The sequence below is a fragment of the Chlorocebus sabaeus genome, chromosome 7 (assembly GCF_047675955.1).
Source record: "Chlorocebus sabaeus isolate Y175 chromosome 7, mChlSab1.0.hap1, whole genome shotgun sequence".
NCBI lineage: Eukaryota > Metazoa > Chordata > Mammalia > Primates > Cercopithecidae > Chlorocebus > Chlorocebus sabaeus.
The window spans coordinates 70,110,673-70,135,946 of record NC_132910.1 but is presented as its reverse complement, the minus strand read 5'-3'; the positions used below and the strand labels follow the sequence as shown (position 1 = coordinate 70,135,946).

Below are 25,274 nucleotides of genomic sequence, written 5' to 3'. Positions count from 1 at the left end.
TCTCCCTAAAGCCTTGTCATCTTATATAATAGTTGTAAATCTGCCTTTTCCATGAAAATTTCTTAAGAGCAAGAATAATGTCTTATTCACCCCAGAACCTAGCATAGTACTGTTGCATAAAGCAAACAGTAAGTATATGCTTACTGAATTAAAATGAATATCAAAAGCTGATGCTAACAATTAGTGGGAATCCATAAACCTGGGAAATATGGTTGAATTTTGGCTTGAAATAACTCTTCTAATGGTCATAGACCCAACTTGGAAAATTACTTGAAAAAATAATTCTTACAATGAAGTTGAAGCTACAAACAAAAATAATAACCATGTGTTTAGCTAAAAGTTTTTATATTAATTATGCCTGAGATTGTTTTATAACTGCTGAACCTCTTGCCCAACTAAAACCCTAAAGTCCTATTTTTTTTCTGAACTACTATCTTGTTGGTACTACCTTAAAAAATAATTCTTTAAATTAAACGTGGATTTTGCATGTACTGTTCTATCTAGGGCTTTCAGGTGAATAGTTCCATTCGAAGGATAATTAGAGAAAATGAATGATTAGAATTTATAGAAAAGTCTTTATTTGAACAGCTGTCATAGAAAGAAGGAGTATACAATCAAGTTTTTACTAAAGGCAGAACTTAAATCAATAAGAAATTATAAGGAGGAAGATTTTACCTAAATTTTTAAACATTTTTTTTTTCCTTTTGGCCAGGCACCATGGCTCATGCCTGTAATCCCAGCACTTTAGGAGGCTAAAGCAGGTGGATTACTTGAGTCCAGGAGTTTGAGACCAGCCTGGGCAACATGGTGAAACCCTGTGTCTACTAAAAAAACAAAAATTAGCTGGGTCTGGTGGCTCACACCTGTAGTCCCAGCTACTAGGGAGGCTGAAATGAGAGGATCACCTGAGCCCAGGAAGTTGAGGCTGCAGTGAACCATAGTCACTCTACTGCACTCCAGCCTGGGCAACCAGAGTGAGATCCTGCCTCAAACAAAGAAAGAAAGAAATTTCTTTGTTTAATGATGACCAACAATTAATTCTTCAGATTTCACTGGATCTTGTGATCAAAACTAATTTTTTAAAGGCTAGTGGTTTATTTATCAGTGATGTAAAAAGACGTCCTCTATCTAGAGTCAGGTTACATCAAATTCTAAGATTTTATGAGCCCATTAATGCTTTCCATAATTTTCACTCATTTGCATTTTTCAATCAATCTTATTTTGCACCTAGACTTGATCCTGTCAATTGGCTTAACCTGTCATTCATCTCTGTGCCTTGAGGGAAATTTCTCTTTACCATATAAATCTGCGTGTTCATTATATTTACCTCTACAATGAAGCTAAATACAATAGCTCTACAATGAAGCTAAATACAATATGGGGTTGGGGGGGGAGTTGCTAAATGAAAATGGGATTTGTAAACAAAATAATTTTTACTTCATGTCTCATCTCAACTCCTAGAATCAATGATCTAAAGAGCTTCTAAATGTTGGTATCTCTTATTTCTTCCCATGATGGTGAAATGGCAAAACCTTCCCTATGATCTTTCATGCATAGTTTTCCTTGGACTCTTACACAGAGACTTCATGCAAACTATAGAGACAACAGAGTTTTTAATGCTATCATAGGAACATGCCAAGAAACTTTTCTGCATGCACAAAGAAAATAAAACAATAAAAGAACGAATGAAAGGATCAGGCATCAGAGAAGAACATTCTGGTATTTCCACTCCAGCTGCTTGAAAAGTGACTAGATTCAATAGAAAAACAAATGGTGAAGTGGGGAAAACAAAGATTGCATTAATCTCAGACATACATCTGGAGTTTATAAGAGAGAAGCAGAGAAATTCCTTGTGACTGATCCATATTAATAGATAACCAAGGCAGTTCACGCAGTTACAATGCAGGCAATTCCCAATTATCCCTGATAATGGACCTAGGCATAGCATAAAATGATTTGATATCTCAACTCAAAGGTGCATTAGCTTCAACATTTCATCCTCATACCAATTAGATTTTCTCAAACCAAAAATTTTTTTATCTTTCCTTCATCCGAGGACTAAAGGACAGACAATAAATAGGAAAATCCAGAATAGATCTCTTAGATACTTATTAAAGATCTTTTATGTGCAAGAAATCATCAGATAAAAGAAATATAAAGTTTATTCCCTGTCTGTAAGAGACTGTCCATTTTCTTTGGGGGAAAAATACATACACTTGTGAAAAGTCAAAATAAATTAACACTATATGATTAAGCACCAAGTGCACAGGCATTGACAGCACAAGGCTTTGACGATTTTAGAAAATAAAAGTACTCATGTTTTGTTTGGAGAGGAGTTATGAAAACAACTGGACTTTAAAGGATGATTCTCAAAAAAAAAAAAGAAAAGAAAAGAAAAGTAGTTGGATACATAAATAAGAAACAAGAATTTGTTCTGGTGCTGCGTTCTTTTGAAGCTAACTCAAAATGAACTATTGAATTGGACTGCACACTCACACACACACAGAAACACACTCATCCACCCATATGCTAAACTTTTAAACAATATAGCTTTTCTATGAAATGCTGAAGGTAGTTGATGAAAATTCTCTGAAGCCACTAGTCCCTAAAAGCACTCTTCTCTTTGTTTGGAAATCAGCACACTGGTTTTCCGAGCCTATCCTATCAATTAGCAGAAACTTGCAATACTTAAGTGCACCATATTTCTCATAAACACATGCACACACATAATTAAACAAGTAACTTCTAAACATTTGTGCTCATAAAGATTAAGGGATTTTTGAAAGCTGTAAAAATGGAAATTCCCGGTGCAATGCACCCCTTTCAGATACGAGTATAGGCGTGTTATGCAAGGTCAAAAGCAAATTCAGAGAGAGGGAAAAACAATCACAGCATAGAAAGGAAAAACGAAGTTGACTGATCTCATTCTCACTTCATTCTCCACTGACATCTTTTTTCATAATGTCTCCTGTCATAAGGAGGCTACAAGTCAGGGTTTAGGAGAGGAGAAGCATCATATCAAACGCCGCACCTGGAAAATCTTTTAGATAAAACAACGTGAGAAATAGCCACATGTGTTGCTGCAAGGACAGAAATCTAAGATTGAACACAACAATCCAGAAGGGGCTGGTGAACCGTCAATACTTTAGCTAGATGAATGGTTTGGGGGTCATAGTAAAACAGTCGTTGAAAATGGAAAACAAAAAATAATGGGGAAGGAGGTGGAATTATGTTTAGGTCATCTGTTTTCAACAAATGGGAGAGATCAGGATCACATTGTGAGTGATCAGTAAATGCCACGGTACAATTGCGGTGTTGTCTTATTTGTAATTATTTTAGTTTATAGATAACCTTTGGTATGTGGATACCAACTTCTGTCAAGAGTCAGAGATATGGACTCAGGCTGGGCCCTGGAAATCACACAGATATAAGTGTAATGGCAATGCCTCTGGGACACTAGTAATTGCAAGTTTGCTGCCTCAAGAGCTCCGGCAACAGATGCAGCATCTCCCTCTGCTCCTCCTCCATGCACAGGAATAAGTTCACTCACATCCTCTACTCCAGCCTTCCCAGGCGTGAGCAGGGCCCACAATTTATTCTGCATCTGCCCCTATCAAAACTGTCTATGTATGAGAAAAAAGAGTGAGAAAACACCCTTCCACAGTGCTGTGTCCCACATTATCACCTGGACTCTGGCACAATTAGTGTCCTGAGTTTAATGGAAAACAGTTTCTAAATTCCCACTTACTCTCTCTCCACTTACTCTCTCCAGAGTGTCCCTGGGCAAGTCCAGGGAACAAGCATCTTCATATCCCACACATGCTCTCCCCTCTCCCACACCCCCAAACATATCAACTCCTGTAGGTCGATACCCGCAGGGACATCTTTTTAGCCTAGGCTTACTCAGGACCAGCCCCATTACCAATTCAAAACTCAATTAAGAGGCATGTAAATGGAAGAGATGTCTACATGTATGCCAGTTCTCATTCCCCGGATGTTTCACAACCCTGAAAGGAGATTTATCCTCCATACTAGGCATCCCTCAGTGTGAATTTGCAATCACAGGTATTTTTTGTTAACGTCACAAGGATGTTTGAGGGTACATATGAGCCACGTGTCTGTATTTCATTGCAGGGTCACTCCCATGCATCAGGACTCCAGGTCAGGCTGCTGGGCATGTTGAGGGGTATGGCTGCAGTGTCAGATAATTGAACAATGGATCAGAAGATGGTCATTCCCCTATGGCTTTATGTTACAGGGGCCCAATCTTTTAAAAAATAAATTATTTAGTTCCTTTTTCTAACAACCAGATAGGTCAGGAACCTTTAAACGATACTAAAACTAAATTATGTAAACTATATTAAAAACAAAATAAAGGTTTTTATAATATTTTTGTGAATTAGAACAAAAAATTAATTACAAGATCCAAATTTCAATGGCCTTCTCTTGAAACAGATTCTATAACCTTAGTAGGACAGTTGTATGATGGCATTTGTAACTCCTGTTCTATAAGGCTTTATCATGTGCGCAACCTGTTTTCACATATCTCCCAAAACAGACATATCAGAATTTAATTATTTTTTAGGATAGATTTTTTTTATTTGATTTATCCTGTCGTGATAATTCCATGAAAAGCTGCAAACCCAGACTTCCTAAGCTTTAATACCTTCCTGCCCATTGCTTTTAGAACACTGATCATACTTATGGATGTTTTTTATCCTGAAACAATCTGGAAATCTAATCAAACTAAAATGTGAGAATTTTTTTCTATCAAAAATTTTTTCAAGTCATTTTTTTAAAGTTACAAATCACTATAAATATTTTTTAAACGTTTAGAAATGGAAGTATATTACCTAGATTATTTGACATTGATATACTTATTTTGTCAACCAAAAGAAATCTCTATTGGCCAATATAACGAGTAACAAGTACATGACAAGAGAAGTTCTCTTTATGTATAAAACAGCCTTCAAATTAATTCACATATTCTTAATTTTTACAAAAATATAAAAGAAAAGAAAAGAAATAATTTTAAGAAAGCTATCATTTATCATATTCTCATACTAAGCAACTCCACATTTAGGAATTTATTCTAGAGGGATGATCAGAAAAGTGCACAAATATATTTTACATATACAAAAGTATTAATCTCAGCACTATCTGTAATGGTTAAAACTTAGAAATAAATTACATGTTCAATAGGGAATTCGTTAAGTCAATAACGGTCAATCTATATAATGTAATACTACACAGTCATTAAAAATGTAAATCAGAATTCATGGGCATGGAAAGATGTCCATGACGTGTCATTTAATAACAAAGCACATTAAGTACCATTCTTTTTCATGGAATGGAAGGTAAGAGTGATTGTGAGTTGCTGTGTGTACAGAGGGGTCTGAAAAGTGGCTCCCCAAAGTGTTAATAATGTGGTATTTCTGGTTGGTATAGTTTTTACTTATTTTTATCCTTTTCTGTAATGTTTGAATTACTTTTATAATGACAACATGTCATTTTTATGTTCCAAAAATTAAAGCCATTTTCAATTCTAGTTATTTTAGGGCTTTATAGTATAGACTGTAAAGAAGTCGTTTGTGGGACACAGCCATGGTTTGATTACAACAGTGCATTTTAAGATGTGGCACTAGACTAATCAAGTCCAAGTATACCAATGACTCCTTTTTCTCTTTGATATATTTACCCAAATGAGGGGTTTAAGGAATAGATGAACAATGTCAAACACAACCTCTCTTCTCCCATTTCCATCAAATTTGAATACTTCATAGAAGTAGACAGTCAGGTCAGAGTATTGTAGCAGTTTTAATAATGGAAATGAATGGTTTTAACTCTACAGTCTGTATCAATTGTTTCTTTGGGATTTCTAGTGGAGGAAGGGAAACAAAACATAAAAGCTATCAATCATATTGGATCCAAAGTTTGAGTAAAGAAGTTAGATTTATAAAAACATCTATTGTGTTTAAATCCATGCACTATTAATGATTTTTTTAAAAAAAATATTGATTACATTTGCATATGCTGGGGAACTGCTTCATTATTTTTTAAAGTTATAAGTAAAAGAAAAGAATTAAGCATTTATTTTTCAAAAGAGCCAGGCTCAGTGTCTCACACTTGTAATCCAACACTTCACGAGGCTGGGAGAATAGCTTGAAACTAGAAGTTCAAGACCAGCGTTGGCAACAAAGCAAGACCCTGTCTCTACAAAAAATAGAAAAAAAAAATTAGCTGGGTGTGGTGGCACACACCTGTAGTCCTAGCTACTTAGGAGGCTGAGGTGGGAGGAACAGTTGGAGTTGGAGGCTGGAATGAGCTATGATAGTGCCACTACAGTCCAGCCTGGGCAACCTGTTTCCTAAGTAAAATAAAAATAATAAAATAATTAGAAAGGGCTGCATTGGAAAATGCTGAATTCAATAGTAATTTGCTGAAATACCATTTTAGGCATAAAAAAAGATCTAGTAAGGTACACATTAAATTGGTAGCATTTTGAGAGTTGTTCTTTTTTTTAAACAAAGATGCAAATTATAATTTGGAGAAATTCAAATAAAATCCCCATACAATACTGTATAAATAATTATCGTTTCCAGAAAACACTTCTTTATTTTTCAAATTCACTGAGAAAATATGACCATTCATCGGCATTTTCTTTCTCTCATTATTGTCTTGATTTAAAATAGCTCTAACCAAAAAGAACCTTAAAATCATTAACTCCAAATTTTTTATTTTATAAATAGAGCAACTGAGAGCCAGTTAGTGTCAGTGATACAGTTAACATAATGGAGACAAGGGAAATTAGACTCATACCTAGAATTCAGGTCTCCTGATTCTCAGTTCAACCAACAGTCTTTTCACTGAAGCTCTTGGATTTGCATCTTGTTGCTACATACTATTACATGAAAAATCTGAACACACGTATGTACAACATATATATCACTCTTCTAATTACTCTTTATTTAAGTTGCCTATTTAAAAAAAAAAGCATCAGATAAAACCTCAGCAAAATCAGGCTTTTCGATAGTTGCCACTCTTGAACAAACAGTAAAAGATATATAGTCATTCATTCGTTTATTCAACAACCTTTCAATAGGTATATCAGCCTGCCTTAAGTATCTAGTTATACATGTATGTGACATATGTTAATCATTCACCTTGAAGAGCATTATTTTGGAAAATGCCAAGAACTATGAAAAGATGTGGTTCCTACTTTCAAAGAGCAGGGTGACAATGTAAGTGCAAAAAATGCAAGCCATTTAACTAGAAATACCAATGAGGAACAAGCCCCTATATCATAACATTAGCTATATCAAAACAATAATATTTGTTTAAGTATCAAATAGGAAAGCATTCCAATGACTGCAGTCTCCCTTGCCACCTTGGCTCCAGGACACTGAGCCCAGGTGAGAGACTCAAGTGACGAATGAGGATGACACATTCAGGAGAACATGAGAACAGCCTCACTAGACAAAACAAGCTTGTCTGATAGGGAAGTTGTGTGGTTGGCTGGGGAAAGGGAGGAGCACACGTACAATGAAAGGAAGTAAAGGGTCTTACAAACCTGAAAAGGGATTTTCTATGAGAGATGTGCTGAACTGTTGAAACGCACTCCTGGAAAATCACACAATGCCTATAAGGGTGAAATAATTTTCCATACTATGTTGTTACCGTTCCATGAAAATCAATTAAGACAGACTTATGCCAGACTTCCTGTATTCTCTCTCTCTCTCTCTCTCACACACACACACACACACACACACACATCAGGTATCACTTCTGTTTCTTCTGCAGGTAAGGCAATATTAGGTTCAATGTCTCAATTTGCTTAGGCAGCTACAGGGAGAAGAGACTTCAAAAATCTAGATAAAGAAAGAATGGGAATTAAGAGAATGGGAGCCGTGAATAGAAAGAAGAAGGAATTTTCCAGCTCAAATAAGAAAGAGAAGCAGAGGGTCAGGGTAATTGGATATCATGAAGAACATAATGGAATAAATAACATGATGGGATCCTTAGTTGAATTTGTGTCTACTCTCAGTCCTGTGCCTGCAGCTGAAGGGATCCACAGTAACCTAGTCAACATGAAGCTCTCTGGTCATTGTGGCATGGGGGTAGGATGGAGTAATGAGCTTCCTCTCCCTGACCACAGCTCTGCACTGAGATACAATTGTTCTGATCAACATTTCCCCATCTGGCAGGCCGGCAGCCAAAAGATTGGAGGTCTGAAAATGGATCACTGCATTTTGACTCCCTACAGCAACCGATAAATGTAATATAATATTTACACAAGTCAATCTAATAGCAGTCATGCTGAGCACCATCCAGTGGAAAATGCTATGTTTTTCATGAAAGAAAAAATAAATAAATAAAGGTAATTTCTATGGTATTATCTGACTCTCACAGATTTTGGTTTTCATTTTAGCTTGATCTTGACTGATGAAAATAACTCACCACTGTTTGAAAAGCTAAAAACTCCAAGGAGTTGAATGTATTATCATTTACTTAGAAAAAGCAGCCTTATATAGTAATAAGGTCTTGTAATTTAGAAGACAAGCATGTGGGGGTGGAAGTGGGGGAGGGAACAAAATCCTCATTAGCCTTTGCCAAAGGCCCTGGCACAGAATTTTCCTGACTATTCAGAGATCAGTGTCCTATATTTACTTACCAAGGACAATTTATTTTCTTTTATATTTTCAAAGCGCTTGAAATGATTTCTTCTCTTCGTGATGATTTCCATATGCTGTTTCCAATTAAAGGGCAATAGGTTATTCAGCAAATGTGAGGCAGCATTCTAAAACTATTAAATGCCACTTCACAAGGTGGGACTCCAAGGACTACAGGAGCCCTTCCAATGACATTCGGGTCTCAAAAATCACTGAAGAGAAGACAGCAGATATGCCTTAATTTCATAAAAGTTACTGAGATAAAATTAGAATAACCGCAAACATGCTAATAATAATTTTTAAACTCTTGAATGTTTTCTAAGTACTAAGTGATTTGAATGTATAATTTCTAATCCTGAAAACAATCCTTGGAAATGAGCGTTATAACTATCGCCGTGTTACAAATGAAGAAACTGAGGCACAAAGACTAATATATTGAAAGAAAGTCCATTTGCTCTAAATAGAGCTCAACAGAATTATATGCAATTAATTATAGCTTGAGGTATTTCCTTTCAAAAATCTGTACCATTGACCGGGCGTGGTGGCTCATGCCTGTAATCCCAGCACTTTGGGAGGCCAAGGTGGACGGATCATGGGGTCAGGAGATCGAGACCATCCTGGCCAACATGGTGAAACCCCATCTCTACTGAAAATTCAAAAATTAGCTGGGCATGGTGATGTGTGCTTGTAAATCCCAGCTACTCGGGAGGCTGAGACAGGAGAATTGCTTGAACCAGGGAGTCAGAGGTTGCAGTGAGCCGAGATCATGCCACTGCACTCCAGCCTGGTGACACAGCGAGACTCTGCCTAAAAAAAAAAAAAAAAAAAATTGTACCATTTTTAAGTGGGACAACCATTTGATTGTATTTGGCCACATAAAATACGTAATTTTCGGATCCCGTGTCTTAAACTGATTAAACTGCATAACAAAGTAATCTTGATTAGTCATTGATACTGTAAACATTTTCTGAAATGTCATATTTATCAAAAACGAAAACTTGCACTGGGTGAAAGTATCATCACAAGTTGTTCTAACTGGCTTTTGTGCTACAGATTTTATGTGTATATCTAGAGTTCAGTGAATTGGACTACTGCTTTTCTTAATTTTTGAATAAATAAAACTTGTTTAGAAGACAGTTACTTCCTCCTTTAACTAGAATAACAATACTAAATACAAACCCCTTTACTGCATGCTTACTATGTGCCAGGTACACAGAAAGAGAAAGACGCTTTCTCATGAGCTCATTCTCTTTCAGCATTTTGCAGTATATTATGTTTTACCGTGCCTGATTAAGTGAATTTCCATATAATTATCTAGTTTCAAGGAAATCATCTTAATATACAGTCTTTAAAAAGCCTTTTGAGTTATATTATTAACTGGCTATTTGGGTCTCAGATTTCTCACCTATAAAACTGAGTAATATTCCAATATTTTTTACCTACAAAGGCAGCAATTTCATTACATAGTACCTTATTTTACAGATGAGGAAACTGAAGCTCTGAAAAATATCTTTAAATTTACACATTAAGTCGTAACCAGCACTGAAATATTTTTATCCTTTCCATGGGCTCGTTTCCAAACAATATCCAAATAGGATTATCTCTTTTTTTAAGGAGAATTGAAATTAAGACACATTAGAAAATACAGCAAAACTCTTCTTTGCTCTAGATATGGTGTCAAGGTTAAAACAAACAGGATCTAAGTATTAAAATTCTCCTCAACACTCCTTAAATTCCTCTTCTCTCACTGGGAGAATGCACTTCAGATGAAGAGAAAAGATTACTTTAATATTATTTTTATCAGAATTGTTACATAAAAGGTTGTAGTGATTATTCACTTAAATAAGTGCTTGACATGGTTTGGCTGTGTCCCCACCCAAATCTCATCTTGAATTGTAGCTCCCATAATTCCCACGTGTTATGGGAGGGACCTAGTGGGAGAAAATTAAATCATGGGCGCGGTTTCCCCCATACTGTTCTCATGGTAGTAAATAAGTAAGTCTCACCAGATCTGATGGTTTTATAAGGGGAAACCCCTTTTGCTTGGCTCTCATTCTCTCTTATCTGCTGCCATTTTGCCTTCCACCATGATTGTGAGGCCTCCCCAGCCACATGGAACTGTGAGTTCATTAAACCTCTTTTTCTTTATAAATTACTTAGTCTCAGGTATGTCTTTATCGGCAGTGTGAAAATGGACTAATACAGGTGCTCTAGAGACAGGTCAGTAGGCTGCTACATCATGAGAAGCTGAAACGGATAAAGAGGAAATTCAAAGATCTCATTGCAAAGTTGTTCTTATAAGACCAGTGTGTTAATTATTTAATGATGGGAAAATAACCACATGGCCAGAGTTCCCAGGAGAGAGAGTTTTTCATTTTTGCCACTGTGAAAGACTGGACTTCTCATAACAATTTGTCATGGAAATATGTGCCAGCTACATTGGCACATTTACTGTTCCTTGACCATATCAAGCACACTTCTGTCTCAGGGCTCCTGTACCTTTAGAACCCTGTGCCTGGAAGGCTCTTCCCCCCAACTATCCAACAAGCCCACTGGATTCTTATGCACATTTATTTTCATCTACAAAATGAAAAGGAAATGAGCACCAACTAACATTGAATCTACTTCACAGTGTGAATTGACAGTGGTATCCTGGTCCAGTCTGGTCTGTGGGCCAGACAGTTATGTACTTCCCACAGTGCTTCGGTGACCTCACCAAAAAGGGGACTCACCTCCCAGAAGGGTGGAGGGTTTCTCATCAGCTCATTCTCTTTCAGTATTTTGCAATATATTATGTTTTACTGTGTCTGATTAAGTGAATTTCCACATAATTATTTAGTTTCAAGGAAATCGACTCTCACAAAAAGATTCCTATTAAAATATTTCTGAAAGGAAGTTATTAATTAAAAATAACACATTTCAAGCACAACAGAACAACAAGAATACAGCAGAGCCAGAGCTGACTCTTCCCCTCTGCTCCTATGGATACTCTTCATCATATTGTGAGATTAATACCATTACTGCTTAATCCTATGTGACAGGTAGGGAAAATATTCAAAATTATCAAGAAGATAATTTGGAATATGGGTTATCTGGAATATGTGACAGAGGAACTTTGCCTTATTGTGTCCTATGATGTTAGTTTAGTTAATGTTACTGTGAAGCAATTGGGATTAGGAAGCTATTTAAAAACTGACATCTGAGCAGGAAAAACTTCTGGATTTGTTTTTTCAACAAAGGCAATACTCAATTTAAAACTTAACAGAATTTAAGCCAAGTGTAATGTTTAGAAAGATCTTCATGGGTACAAATTAAAAATGGCTAAAATAATACAATATGGCAACAAAATGTATTTTTTTGCAAGTACTGTTGAAGATGCAAAGAAAACAAAATACCAGAAAATTAGTATGAAAATACTGAAACAAACTACATATTGGAGGAAGTTTGCTGTATGGTTGGATTAAAAAAAAAAATGTTGCTGGTATACCTCGGCTTATGGCATTTTCTAAGTTATATTTCAATATTGAAATAAAAAATTACTTCTTTGGGGATCCAAGAAAGAAAGATACTGGAGATAAATTCTCAAAAGTAAATGAAGTCTTTAACTCAAGAAAATGAATATTTTGTAGAAAAACTGTGTACACTGATAATCATTGATAAAGTAATCGACTTTAGCAGGAATTGACAAATATCTATCTATCTACCTACCTACCTACCTACCTACCTACGTACGTATATAGAGAGAGATTCTAAGGTAAGATTACAGAGGTGCCTTAAATCAAATTCATTCAATGCATTACTTGTAGGCAAGTTCATGCAGCAAAATAATAGAAGTGGAAAAGTGCTATAGGAGGTCATAAATATGAGTAATTTTATAGAAACTCACATTTAAACCATACTGGAATCTTTCAAACGTACCAATGATATAGGGAGTGACTAGGAAAAGTTTTTATATCATACAGAAATTTGTACCACTGAGGTTCCAATGGTATCTCTTACAAATCCTTAAAATACTTGTGGAACCTAAGGATATTTCAGTTTTATTTAACACATAAATGAATGTTCCAAATTTGTTGACGTTTTCTGTGATGACAAGTGGCTTTTAGTTGCTGGTCACCTGACACACATTTTAGGATAATAAGCATGATACATTCCCTAACATGAATTGCTTTGAAAGCAACTTCAAAAATAAATGAAACAGAATTGTTGAAAATGTTTCTGTAATTAAGTGATTTGGGGCTGGAAATCACTTAAATGTATTATTCTTTAAAATGTCATAATAGCACATTTAACTAGGAAGAAGAATTTCTAACCTGATTTCATATTTTTCAAATAAAAAGTACAGCAGGCTGGGTGCGGTGGCTCACGCCTGTAATTCCAACACTTTGGGAGGCCGAGGCAAGCGGATCACCAGAGGTCAGGAGTTACAGACCAGCCTGGCCGACATGGTGAAACCTCATCTCTACTAAAACTACAAAAATTAGCCAGGGGTGGTGGTGGGCGCCTGTAATCCCAGCTACTCAGGAGGCTGAGGCAGGAGAACCTCTTGAACCTGGGAGGCCAAGGTTGCAGTAAGACTCCAGGCTGGGCGACAAGAGTGAGACTGCGTCTCAAAAAAGAAAAAAAAAAAAAAAAAGTACAGTCAGGGTTTAATACAAAAATAAAAATGTAACCTATTCCAATTAGTTTGTAAGAACAAAGGGTAGACATCAGAGAAAATGAAAAATCTACTGGTCAAATTGCAACAAAAATAGTTGCATTATTTGTTGATGAAAATGAAAAATGAGTATCAGATAATGATTAATTTATTCAGTGTACACCTGCATATATTAAGAGATTATCATTTCAGCTATGACAATCTTTAAACTCAAGAACTGAAGTAAATTAAAGTTTCACTAGACCTTTGAATCATTGTACCCATGGGGTCACATCAAGATTTTCAAAATCTGAAAAAGTCTGTCAATAACATTGTTCTCACTTAAAAAAAAAGTCTTGTCAGCGAGAATAAAAAGACATTTTGTATTGTCAAGAAAATAAAATAAAAATAGTTTTGAAATATTGTTTATTTCACCTTTTATCTCATGTTTTAAAGTTTTCTTTTTGGTATGTTTTACGCTATAGATAAAAATATAGCCCATCAGTACATGTACATATATACTATATTTCATATATATGTACATTCACCCTGTATATGGGATATGCTCAAAATTGTTTTAAGAGGCACAGTCAAACCTTTTGGCTACCACTCGTCTAATGGAGGAAACAGACTTGTGAACAAAAGCTTCAGCGTCAGGCTGCATGTGGGAGCTCAAGGTGAAAGCAGTGTGTGATCCCAGGAACACGGAAGAACAAGTGCTCCCCTCCGACTAGACAATTGAGTCAAACCTCTCAGAGAACTGACTTTAACAGAGATGTCCAGGGTAACTAAAATTTCTCCAAGCATTTTAGGGAAGGTGCCAGGAGATGGGGTGGACAAGCATTCCAGCCAAGGACACAGCAGGGATGAAGCAACCAGGGAGGAACAGTGTTTGAGAGAATCGTGGTATTTTCAAATAGCTAAATGCACTTCTGGGAGGGTGACAGGTGACGGGGCTGGACAGTTTGTCAGCATCCAGATCACAGAGAGCTTCGTGTGCCACAGCGGGGCCGTCGGTCTGTGAACAAGCCCCACTGCAGGTTGGCAGCTAAGAGCATGGGCTTTGTCATCAAACTGGCTTCTGCCCTCGTTTTGCCATTTGCTAATTATATGATATTCAATTTTTTACTTAACTTATCTAAGCCTCAGTTTCCTCCACTGTTAAAAAAACCAAAAAGGATTGTAGGAATATTAGGAACAAAATAATTCCTAAAGTGCTTAACCCATGTCTGCACATAAGATAAACCAATGTTATGGTTATCTCGATGACAGAGATGGGGAGCCTTTGAAGTATTTTAAGAAGTGATATAACAGGTGATTTAGAAAAATCTCTCTGGCAGCTCTGCATAGCATGAACTCAAGGAATGTGAAACCAGAAACAAGGAGACCAGTTACAGGGCCAATATAATTATCTAAGAGACAAAAATAAGGACCTGAGCCGAGGTGGTGGGAGCAGGAATACAGAGCAGGAAATGGAGTAGGGGCTACTGAGGAGGTAGAAAATCAGTATCTAGACTGCCAGCAAAACACACTGGATTTATATTCTCTTAATAATTTCACCTCTGATATGTCTTGAACTGCATAACAAAATTCTCAAAAATGGTCAGCTGCTTGAAAGTTTTTGCTTCAAAAACAAGGTATCATGCCATAGTTTTCAAGAAGACTTGGAAAATCTTGCTAAGAAAATAAAAGAAAATTATCCTTCGGAAGGCAGAATTATGAATGTTTCTCACCTATTTCTGTTTTTTTCCTAAATTATTCATTCTGGAAATAAAAGTTTCAAATAAAATGATTTGACATTAAGTAATTGAGATTATACTTAATGTCAGAACAAGAAAAGCAGGTTTGGTTTAGGGGGTCACAATAATCTCTCCAGCATGCTCTTATTGAGATGCCGTCTTCCTGTCTTAACTGGCTGTTCAAACTACACTAGATCCAAAAGTGACATGTGTAGGAGCTTAGAACACAAGCCCTGGATCCAGGCTCTTTAGATGTGAACCCCAGCTCTGGTCTTAACTACCCATGTGACCTGGAGAAGTCACTTAACCTCTTTGTGCCCCTGTAATGGGGATCTTAACTAAGGGTAACCTCAGAGTTCTGTCATTATATTTAAAAGGTTATTCAAGAAGCATCTGGCACCTAGTAAACATCATGTATGAGTTTCTTAAATAAAAATTTCTCCAGAAGATACTATTAAAGACAAGAAGATATTTGGGGTTAAATGACAGTCATTGGTCATGATTACAGATTTCCTAGGATAAAAATAACATGTCCTGAAAAGGTGAAATTTAAGAAGGTAAATTTTGTTAAACCGGATGAAGGAAGAAGGGTGAAGGAAGGGGGAGTATCTATAGGTCGAATCAGATAAAATATTGGTATGGTTTGCTCTGCATCCCCACTGAAATCTCATCTCAAATTATAATCCCCACATGTTGAGGGAGGGAACTGGTGGGAGGTGATTGGATCGTGGGGATGGTTTCCCCCATGCTGTTCTCATGATAGTGAGTGAGCTCTCATGAGATCTGATGGTTTGAAAGTGTTTGGCAGTCCCCCACTCACTCACTATCTCTCTCCTGATGTCATGTAAGATGTGCCTTGCTTCCCCTTCACTTTCTGCCATGACTGTAAGTTTCCTGAGTTCTCCCCAGCCATGTGAAACGTGAGTCAATTAAGCCTCTTTCCTTTATAAATTACCCAGTCTCAAATAGTTCTTTGTAGCAGTGTGAAAACGAACTAATACAGACATAAATCCATAATTCTGTTCCAGAAAGCTCATCCTTCATTTTTTTTTAATCAATCCAGTACCCACACTGCTTCAAAATACAAGAGGAGAAGCTAGTTATTGGTGAGTAGGATTATAAAAATCCAAAGACCAATGGTTAGGAAATAGTTATTTGTTACATAATCTAGAGACACAAATTTTCATTCACAATGTTCCAAATGGTAAATCTACCATATTTTGCTGTTCATTTATCTGAAACACACCAGATTTATATGCTAGTTAAAGGAAACGACATCCAATAATCTGCCACATGCAAACAATTTCACAAAGATTTGAAGATACAGTTTGTTGAGACTCTGGCCATCCCTGCTTTTGAAAAACAGAAAAGAATGATAGACAATTCAGAAACATTAGGTGCCTAAAGTAATCCAAAATCATAAACATGTTCTCATTGAGGTTGTCAAAAATATCCCTCAAAAGAGCAGATGTTATTTTCTTTCTTAGATGAGTCTTTTAACTTCATGAAGGTGTTTACTCTTCAGAACTGTTTAATGAACCTGTTTCAGAAATTCTCCATTTCCTTTTATAAGAACCTCACTGCATTCAGTTTCATCATGAATTTGTTAGAAAAAACATAATAAACTTGGAGTCCATATATTATTCAGATTTATTGATAAGCAGACTGTTTCCATTTTCAGTCTTTCTCCCACTGCACATTACCTGTAATTCTCTTCCTCAGGCCCATTAAACAAAGAATAGTTTCTTATCAATGTTTTTAAGGAATAAGGTTAAATTTGGTGAGATTCTATTTCATGCAAACCCTGTACTGAAGTCATTGCACTTTTCACCAGTACTAAGTGACAGCCTGTTCTTTTTATCCAGGTTGAGGCAGTGGAGTAGCATGACGCCCCTAATAGATGGAAAGAATTATATTTAACTTTGGGCTTCTTTATATAATGTTTTTGCAATTAATTTATTTTTCAGGATCAGTTTTTTTAATCTATAAACTGAGAATTACAAAACTTTATCAACTGAATTAATGTTAAGAGATAACATATATTAAGACACTTCAGAAATTATAAGATATACACATGTGAAGTATTTTTAGTCAAATATATAAATTAGTTTATATTCTTAAACACTAATTAACTGACAGAAGTTATTTTGGAAGCTACATTAAGGTGATTGCTATGAAAAATATGCAAAATATCCAGTTAGGCATAATGTGTATATGATAATGACACTGCATAGTGACTTCCACATTTGGCAAGGCAAGGATCCTTGCATTTCCTGTGGGTGAGTGACTATCATAAAAGGTAGCTAGATTTGAACCATCTTGCCAAGGCCCTACCCAGAAAGGCCAAACTCAACCAGAGTCTAGCAGGAGCAAGCTGGTATCTTGATGAACCAGTGGGATTGTAGGAGGTACAGAAGAGATTGTCAGAAGCCTGATTTCCTGTGTTAGGGGACTGTACACTAATGAGGCCCTCTAGCTCTCCCGGAAGAAACCATACACATGCTCCAGAATTTGGACACCAGCCTCAGAGAGGACATTAATGGCCACTCACATTAACCAGAAAAGCACGACACCCAAAGAAGAGAAACGCCACCTCATTCAGTTATGAATAAATGTATCTATCTGCCCCTTTCCTCTTCAAATCTTTCCTCTTTCCTTCAACCATGGAGGGACTAGAGGGATATGGGTAAAGAGCAGACACCCTCCTTTCCATGCCACACCCTGGAGCCACAAGCCTGGCCACAGTGACTAGGGAGAGAGTTTAGAGTCAGATAGTTGACTGAAGCTTTAATTAAAATTGAGTGTTTTAATAACTAAAAGCCACCAGGAATGATGAGATCTGCCCAAAATATTACTAACAAAGGGATTCATCTTTATCATGTCGAAAGCAGTTACTGGAAGAAATATATGTTTATAACAGAATGAGTTGACACTCCTTAAAAAAAAATCAGTTACATCACATAGGTTCATATCAATCACGTGTTCTTTATGTATATTAGTCCTGAAAACTTATCACCAACTCATGTGACTTCCATTGATGATCATGTTGAAACTAACATTTCTAGGCAGAATGAATGAAAATTTGACTGGACATGACAAGAACTGTATACTCTCCCTCTTCCTCTTTCTTCTCCTTTTGTTAAATGTGAATCAGTACTTTAGTAACCTGGGATGCGTTTCGGTATTAGGCAGATGTGTAGTTTCAGTTAGCCTAGAGAAGCATTTCTTGAATGTTACTGTCAGAGTACAGAACTCTCAGCTTAGAAATAAAAACTCTGAACTTTTATTGAGTATTAAACAAAGGTAATTGTTGTTTTTAAAGCAAATCATATTATCTCTCTCTCTCCTTCTTCCTTTTTCTTCTACTCTCCTTCCGCCTGCATCTTTCTGCAGTTTTATTCCCCTGACTTTCCCCCAACACTCTGTACCCACTCCTACTTATGAAGGCACTAGGGAGGCTAGCAAGTCCATGGACGGAGAAGACAAACTACCAGGGAATAAACTGCTAGTCTCCCCTTCTTGCCAGTTCCTCTGATCTTTACAGTAATCATTTTGGAGCTTCCCAATACCTCATCTTCCCCACTCCCATTGACCCGGGCAGCCCATCCATTCTGGCTTCAGAAAGGGAAAATCCTCCCACCACTATTATGACCTGCTCACAGTGCCAAAAACCCAAATAATGATTAGCATCTCTCTGGTCTTCCTCTTAAGTTGACTAGGAGAGAGGCAGCAGGGGAAGGGCGGAAGGGACATAACGTGCCACCACCCGTCAGTAAGTCCTGTGGGGACCTATCTGGCCTCACTTTTTTTTTTTTTTAACCTCTTCTTGAATTTTCATGACAATTATAGAACATCAGAGCAGTAAAGAATCTTAGATGATTGATGATGATGATTTCATGAACCAGCAAAATATATATAATATGTATTCATATACATATATATCTTCTTTTTTAAGTTTTATTTTATTTTTAAGGGACAAATAATAGTTGCATGTATTATGGGGTACAACGTGATGTAGCAATACATGTATACATTGTGGAATGATCAAATCAGGCTAATTAGCATATCCATGACCTCAAATATTTATCATTTCTTTGTGATGGGGACATTTAAACTCCTCTTTTTTAGCTATTTTGAAATATACAATACATTATTATCAACTATAGTCACCGTGCTGTGCGGTAGAACATCAGATTTTTCTTTTTTTGGCCTCAACTTTCTATAGCAGCTTTTGTGAATCTTGACCACACATCACAATTCCCTTTGGAGTGTTTATAAATCCTGATGTCCAGGGTGAACCCCAGATCAATTAAATCAGGATTATACACAAACTATGGTATTTCTTTTAAATAATTTTTCCTTTTGGGACTGATTTAACCTACTTTTATCCTCTCAGGCACCTGTTTCCACCAATGAGGAAGAAGAAAAATCAGATCTCATCATTTTTTGTAGCTTAACCATTGGCAAGCAATGTAGGCTTTTTCATACCTACTGTTTAGGTTTTGAGAAACATTTGAAGAGATAATACCAGCAAAGCACTTGCAACTTTTCCTGGCACATGGCAAGGGCTTGATACATGTAAGCTACATATGTGCTATGTCCAGCTAATGGCAAAGTTCATCCATAGTGAATATTTTATCTCATTGTCATCTTTCAGAACTCTCTCTTAAAATATATGATTCCAAAATAAGGATTTTTTAATATCACCTACTTAATAGATTTGCCTAGAGCACACTAACTTCTATAAGCATGTCTGGCTTTAAAATTCCTGGAAAGGCTTAAAAATCAATTTAAAAATTAAGTGATTAAGCATATTTTCATAAAGATATTACTAGTTTTCATATATAAGAAGGAGCATTTATTCTCAAGTATACACACTCGAACACATTAAAATCTTTTACCCCCTTTAGAAATACCTATGTTTCTGGAATTCTTCTATTTGAAACATTTTAAAAACCTTACTGATGGCACTAAGGGAAAAGAATTACATTATCTGAAAGGTGTTTTGTGTAAATAATACATTTTTATTCAAAACCTTAAAGAACACATATACAATAATAGATAAAAATTATTAAATCCATGTTGGCCTTATGAAATGAAGGATTATACTATGTCACCTCAGTTTTAATGAACAATTATTTGAAATTTTGAACTAAATTCAGAAAAATGCATACTACAGCAGTATATAAGATTTGAAGAAAAAATAAATTTCTAACTATATTAAAACGTATAACGGATAAACAGTCTGAACATTTTTTTCTTAATTATTTTCAAAATGTGAGTAATTTTTCAATTGCAGGTAAGATTTTTTTGTAAAACAAAAATTTCTCCCCACTCCTTTATATGAGGATTTTTCAAAGTGATTTGCCAAAAGTATGTCCTGAGACAGAGCCAGATAAGTATGTGTCCCAAAAGAGAGAGTTCTGTAAAGAAGTGCTCACATCCTTTTTGTAAAGCCATCTGCACACACAATGTGGTTTTCTGTTTGGATAAATTTGTTTCTGTTTATAATCTCTTGAAAATATACTTTGCAGAGTATTATGCTATAACTCAGTGTTAGAAATGTTTGCCTCCCATCACATATATTTAGAACATAAATTAAAAGATATATAAACATTTTAAAAACAAGCTTATGTTACTGATTATTTAGGCCTTTTAAAAATTCAGTTTATTTTTTAAAACAAAACAGATTTTCGTGGCATTGAGCTTAAATGTCAATGACAAGTTTTGATAATGAATATTCCTGTTATTTATCTTTAAAATTGGGGGTTTGTGTGTAGTTCAACCAGCTAACCAAATACTAAACATGTTTGGACATATCTCAGAAGTGACTAAATATGTCACCATAAAGATATTTATTGGGAATTACAAAGTTATTCAATTTTTATTGTTCTTAATAACATTAGATGAGTTTTTTCACATATTTCAGCCTTGTAGATTTTTACTCTATATAGAATTATGAAAAACCTAAATATGTAGATATTTCACAACAAGCCAAAATGTGTTATTGTCTACAGAACTGCTTTGTAGCATTCCCATTTTAAGGAGCATGGTTCAAGCACTCGCTGAAATTTTCTTTTCTTTGAAACTTTAAGTTTTCCTTCAACTCCCAAATTAATTCTGTGCATGTTATTCAAAACTGTGAACATTTGATTTGACAGCAACCATCTCTCTAGCCTTTCTGTCTCTTTCCTTGCATCCAGCCCTAATAAGCTATCACCAGTCCTTACAGGAAGAGAAAGTGTATGCCCAAGCAACATTCACTTTGCCTTGAACTCAGTGAGATACCATGACTAGATCTGAACTGACTTAATGTTTTAAATAAAATACAGTTATCATAGTGAGGCAATAGCTGTATAACAGAGAACGTGATAAGCACTTTGTTCCAAGGGATTTCTCCCACAAATAATGCTAGTATAAGAAATCGAATATAATCATTTGAACTAAAAAAAGAAAAAGATCAACAAAAATGTGCATTGCCATGGTAATTTAGAACTTAACATCTTCTGTAGATAGCTCTTTAGTCTTTTTAACATACGGACAAAAGGTAGGCTGTAGACTACAGTTTGTCTCTCTCTCTCTCTCTCTCTCTCTCTCCCTCTGTCTTACACACACAAACACACAAGAACTAAGGCAAACTTCCAGATACTTTCATAATGATATTTTAAAATTTATAGCTCTAACTATAGTATCACAAACTACAAAAGCAAAGCAAACATCTAGATGCTTCAATAATGATCCTTTGAAAATCACAAATGTATTGCTGGGTATTTTAGGAAGGATGATTTGGGGGGAGTGTAGGACTGGATTCTGACATAGCCTAACAACCTTGCTGAATCCTGGCAATAGAGATGCCATTAGCAGAGAATCTCCTCCACGGCACCCTTTCCTAGCAATCTGCTTCAGCTCTTCAGTGAATCGCCACAAGGAGGTTCCACACTGAAATCGGCACATGGAGAACTCAGAAGAAACCCACTACCCACTCTACTCTTCAGGCCTGACTGCCAAAGAGCCACCAGAGAACAACAGCACTCAGCCACTCTGTCCCCATATTTCGATTAGCAGGCAAGTGTTTCTAAAACTGTACACTAGAAGGATCGTAGAATACTTGGGCAAGACAGAGCTTCGTAGACTGCACAGTCCAATTTCTTCCTTACTTCTTTACTACCTAAGTTAAAATTGTCTCTCTCTCCCTACATACACACACACATAGAGAGAGAGAGAGAGAGAGAACAGATGAGACAGGAAGGGTGAGAGATTTTCCTAAGGCCAGGCGGCAAGTTAGATCAGAGCTGGAATTAGAACCCAAATCTCATACCTAGAGCCAGCCAACTGCTATTCTAGACTCAGGACGAATCTGCTTCAGTGTCATGAATTCTACATATGCTAAATTGGGCATTCATATTTTATCTGAGGTTGCCTGCTATTGACTCGTAAAGGAACCCGACAAAACCACCTTTCTGAGTCTTTAATCACTCTGCCAGTTCCAAGCTGAAAACTCAAGGCAAGTTACTTAACATCTCTGGGCTCTTTCCTCATCTAAAATTCATGGGTTGAACTGCAGACCTCGGAGGAATTTTCCAGTTATAAAAACTCTGCTTTTCATCTACTGTTTTATGCTTCATTCTTGATGTTCGCAATTTTCACTAGGTGGCAGGATTCCACCATCACATTACGAAAGGATTTTCAGATGGATGCCTGGAAGCAAAAAGAAGTTTCAAAGAAACTTCTTTCTTCACAAGGGACACTTTAAAAAAAAAAAAAAAAAAGAAAGAAAGTAAAAGCCAGAGGGAAGCAATAACTACAAAGCAACGGCCCATGTATTTCATAAAGATCTGTACCCATTTTTAACATAAGCATAAAGTAGGAAATTAATCCCATGCTCTTGCATGTTCTTCAATACAATACTATAATTTGCAATTTGATGATGAAGTTAGATAAAAGTTTGCTTAGTTTTGTGCATTTTAAGTTTTATTTTAGCTGAATGCCAATTAGAGAATACCAGATCCCCTATGGCTAACCGGTAATGCAGGCAATCTAATGGCAATAAAAGCATAAAGCACTTTTATTAATGTGTTACAAAGTCACCTCTTAGTTAATTATAATATATTTAGATTATCTTCTAAGTTTATTTTTGAGATCTTGACTAAAAGAGTACATAAGAAGGAATACAGCACTTGGATTTTTGCATTTATTTGTCAAATCCTTGAAAGGGTATCCTTTTAAATAGATTTTTTGCTATTTCATCATACTTTTAAAATTATTGCCCAAAATTGGCCTTTTCATGAATGCTGCATAATAAATGTCACTACCAACACTCTATATGAGTCCCCAAAATAGCCAAGCAAAGTAGTTATGCTGAACTGAGCGTTTCTCCTCTGCCAGAGCCAAGTGAAGTGACATGAAACAATAACTCAACTGAACGTTCTAAAATTGCCTGGAAGAAACGCTCCGCAGTGTCTTGCTGGTTGTCAGAAGAATATGATCAACTAGGCCTTTTCCTCTGCTGATAAATATGGCATTCTTCCCACCTACCCCTCATCGATCTCAAGTTAATTATATAGGATGTGGTCCATTATTCTCCAAAGTTTCTTAGAAAACAACTCACATCCTAGAAAAATCAACGTCCGCCGCAAAATCAGACTAAGACTTCTGCATTAGAACATGAAAATACCATCAACAGGTTGCTTTCATTCCTTCCTTCCTAGCACAGAGCCGTGACACTTCGTTCAGGTCCTACCTTTGCAACTTGTAAGGGCTGCTTCTGCTCCTTGCCACCTTGCAATCTGAACCCCCAGGGCGCCCCTCCAGTCATGGAAATGCAGATAAAATCCCCCGTGCCCATGTTTTCCTTTTAGTTGGGCAGCATGAAGAGCTTGAAATGACAGACGAAGCTTGGGTGCGGTAGAGGATGCGCACTCAGCTTCGGGCGCCTGCAGAGGACGCAGGACTTGGTAATGCAGAGCCTCCGCCGCCGCTGCTGCAGCCGCTGCCCCGGCCGCCCGCTGCGAATTTGTGCAGCTAATGGGCTCATTCTCAAGGAAGCAGAGGCGCTCGCAGCATCCAGGACACAGCCCACTCTTGCGTCACTCTCCTTCGCTCGGCCCACCTTCGGGGAAAGGAAAGCAGCCTCACACATAGGAGAATGTCCCCACGTGGAGTGAGGTAAGGGAAAGGAGGACGTGAGAGCCAAAGTTCTTTTGCGCTAACAGATTAAATTCAAGCGGTTAAAGGTATAAGTATAATTGAAAAACTTACATTTAATAATTCTGTAAATAGTAAAGGACACGTGAAAGTCTAATCTCCACGCCGTGAATGACGTCATAAAGTATGAGCTTTGGGAATTCAACTACTAGAGAATTAGATTCTCTCAAATAAATGTTTTGAGAATTGTCACATTTATGAATGGAATAGATAAAAAAGAGTTAAAGTGAGTTAAATTACTACTTTTCTGTCTGCAGCCTCCTGAATTATTCTTATAAGAGGAAACAAAAGAAAGCATAAACTTTTTTTTAATAAATCTCCAACTCTGAAAAGTACTTTTCTGAACCATATATTTAGAGAAGGGGGAAGAGAAGAGACAGAGAGGGAGAGAGAAAGAGAGAGAATGAATATGAATTTTTCTCCTGGAGACTACATTCTTATAACTACATCTGTTGCATAGTTTTGGGTATGTTAAATTTTAACGTGTTTTGTTTTCTTTCTTCTTGCTGATCTTCCTAAACCTAAACCCAACAGTTAGTCAACTGCATACAATGTACCATGTCACCTACAGGTTCCTTATTTTTATAGTTTGTCATCCCATGTCATGAATCTGGGTGGTCCAGTATAAAAGTAGATTTTGTATATTCCAAATATTTAAATGTTTTAAATCTGAATACAATCTGCCAAAAATGTACAAATGGGACATTTTAATTTTCCCACAATACTTTTGTTTTCCATAACATTCATCCACATAAAAACATACTAAATAAGGAAGAGCCTGGAAAAGTTAGTTTGTGTTACTTGTGGTACCAAACAAAAGTGATTTCCAGACACACTGCCTGTTTCAGCACTAAGAAATACTATATATAGTAAGTTCTCACTTAAAACATCACAGATAGGTTCACGGAAACTGTGACTTTAAAACCAATTTTACCATAGACTGATTGATAAAAACAAGGTTAAGTGCCTACAGTCTATTTCTGGTCACAAAGACATCACCAAACTTCTAAATAAGATTAAAACATT

The 25,274-nt window shown here is 36.4% G+C and overlaps 1 protein-coding gene across 3 annotated transcripts in view; it reads right to left on the bottom strand.

Moving 5' to 3' along the window:
• SYNPO2 (synaptopodin 2) overlaps positions 1-24,172 on the bottom strand; it is a 175,880-nt gene extending 151,708 nt beyond the window's left edge. Inside the window, exon 1 of one of the 3 annotated variants that reach the window (XM_007999660.3) lies at positions 23,785-24,172. In XM_007999660.3, the coding sequence (XP_007997851.1) occupies positions 23,785-23,889 (105 nt within the window). In that variant the 5' untranslated portion in view covers positions 23,890-24,172. The remainder of the gene's footprint in view (positions 1-23,784) is intronic. The other 2 variants (XM_007999659.3, XM_037991327.2) reach the window with 2 other exon arrangements.
• Positions 24,173-25,274: the final 1,102 nt, after the last annotated feature.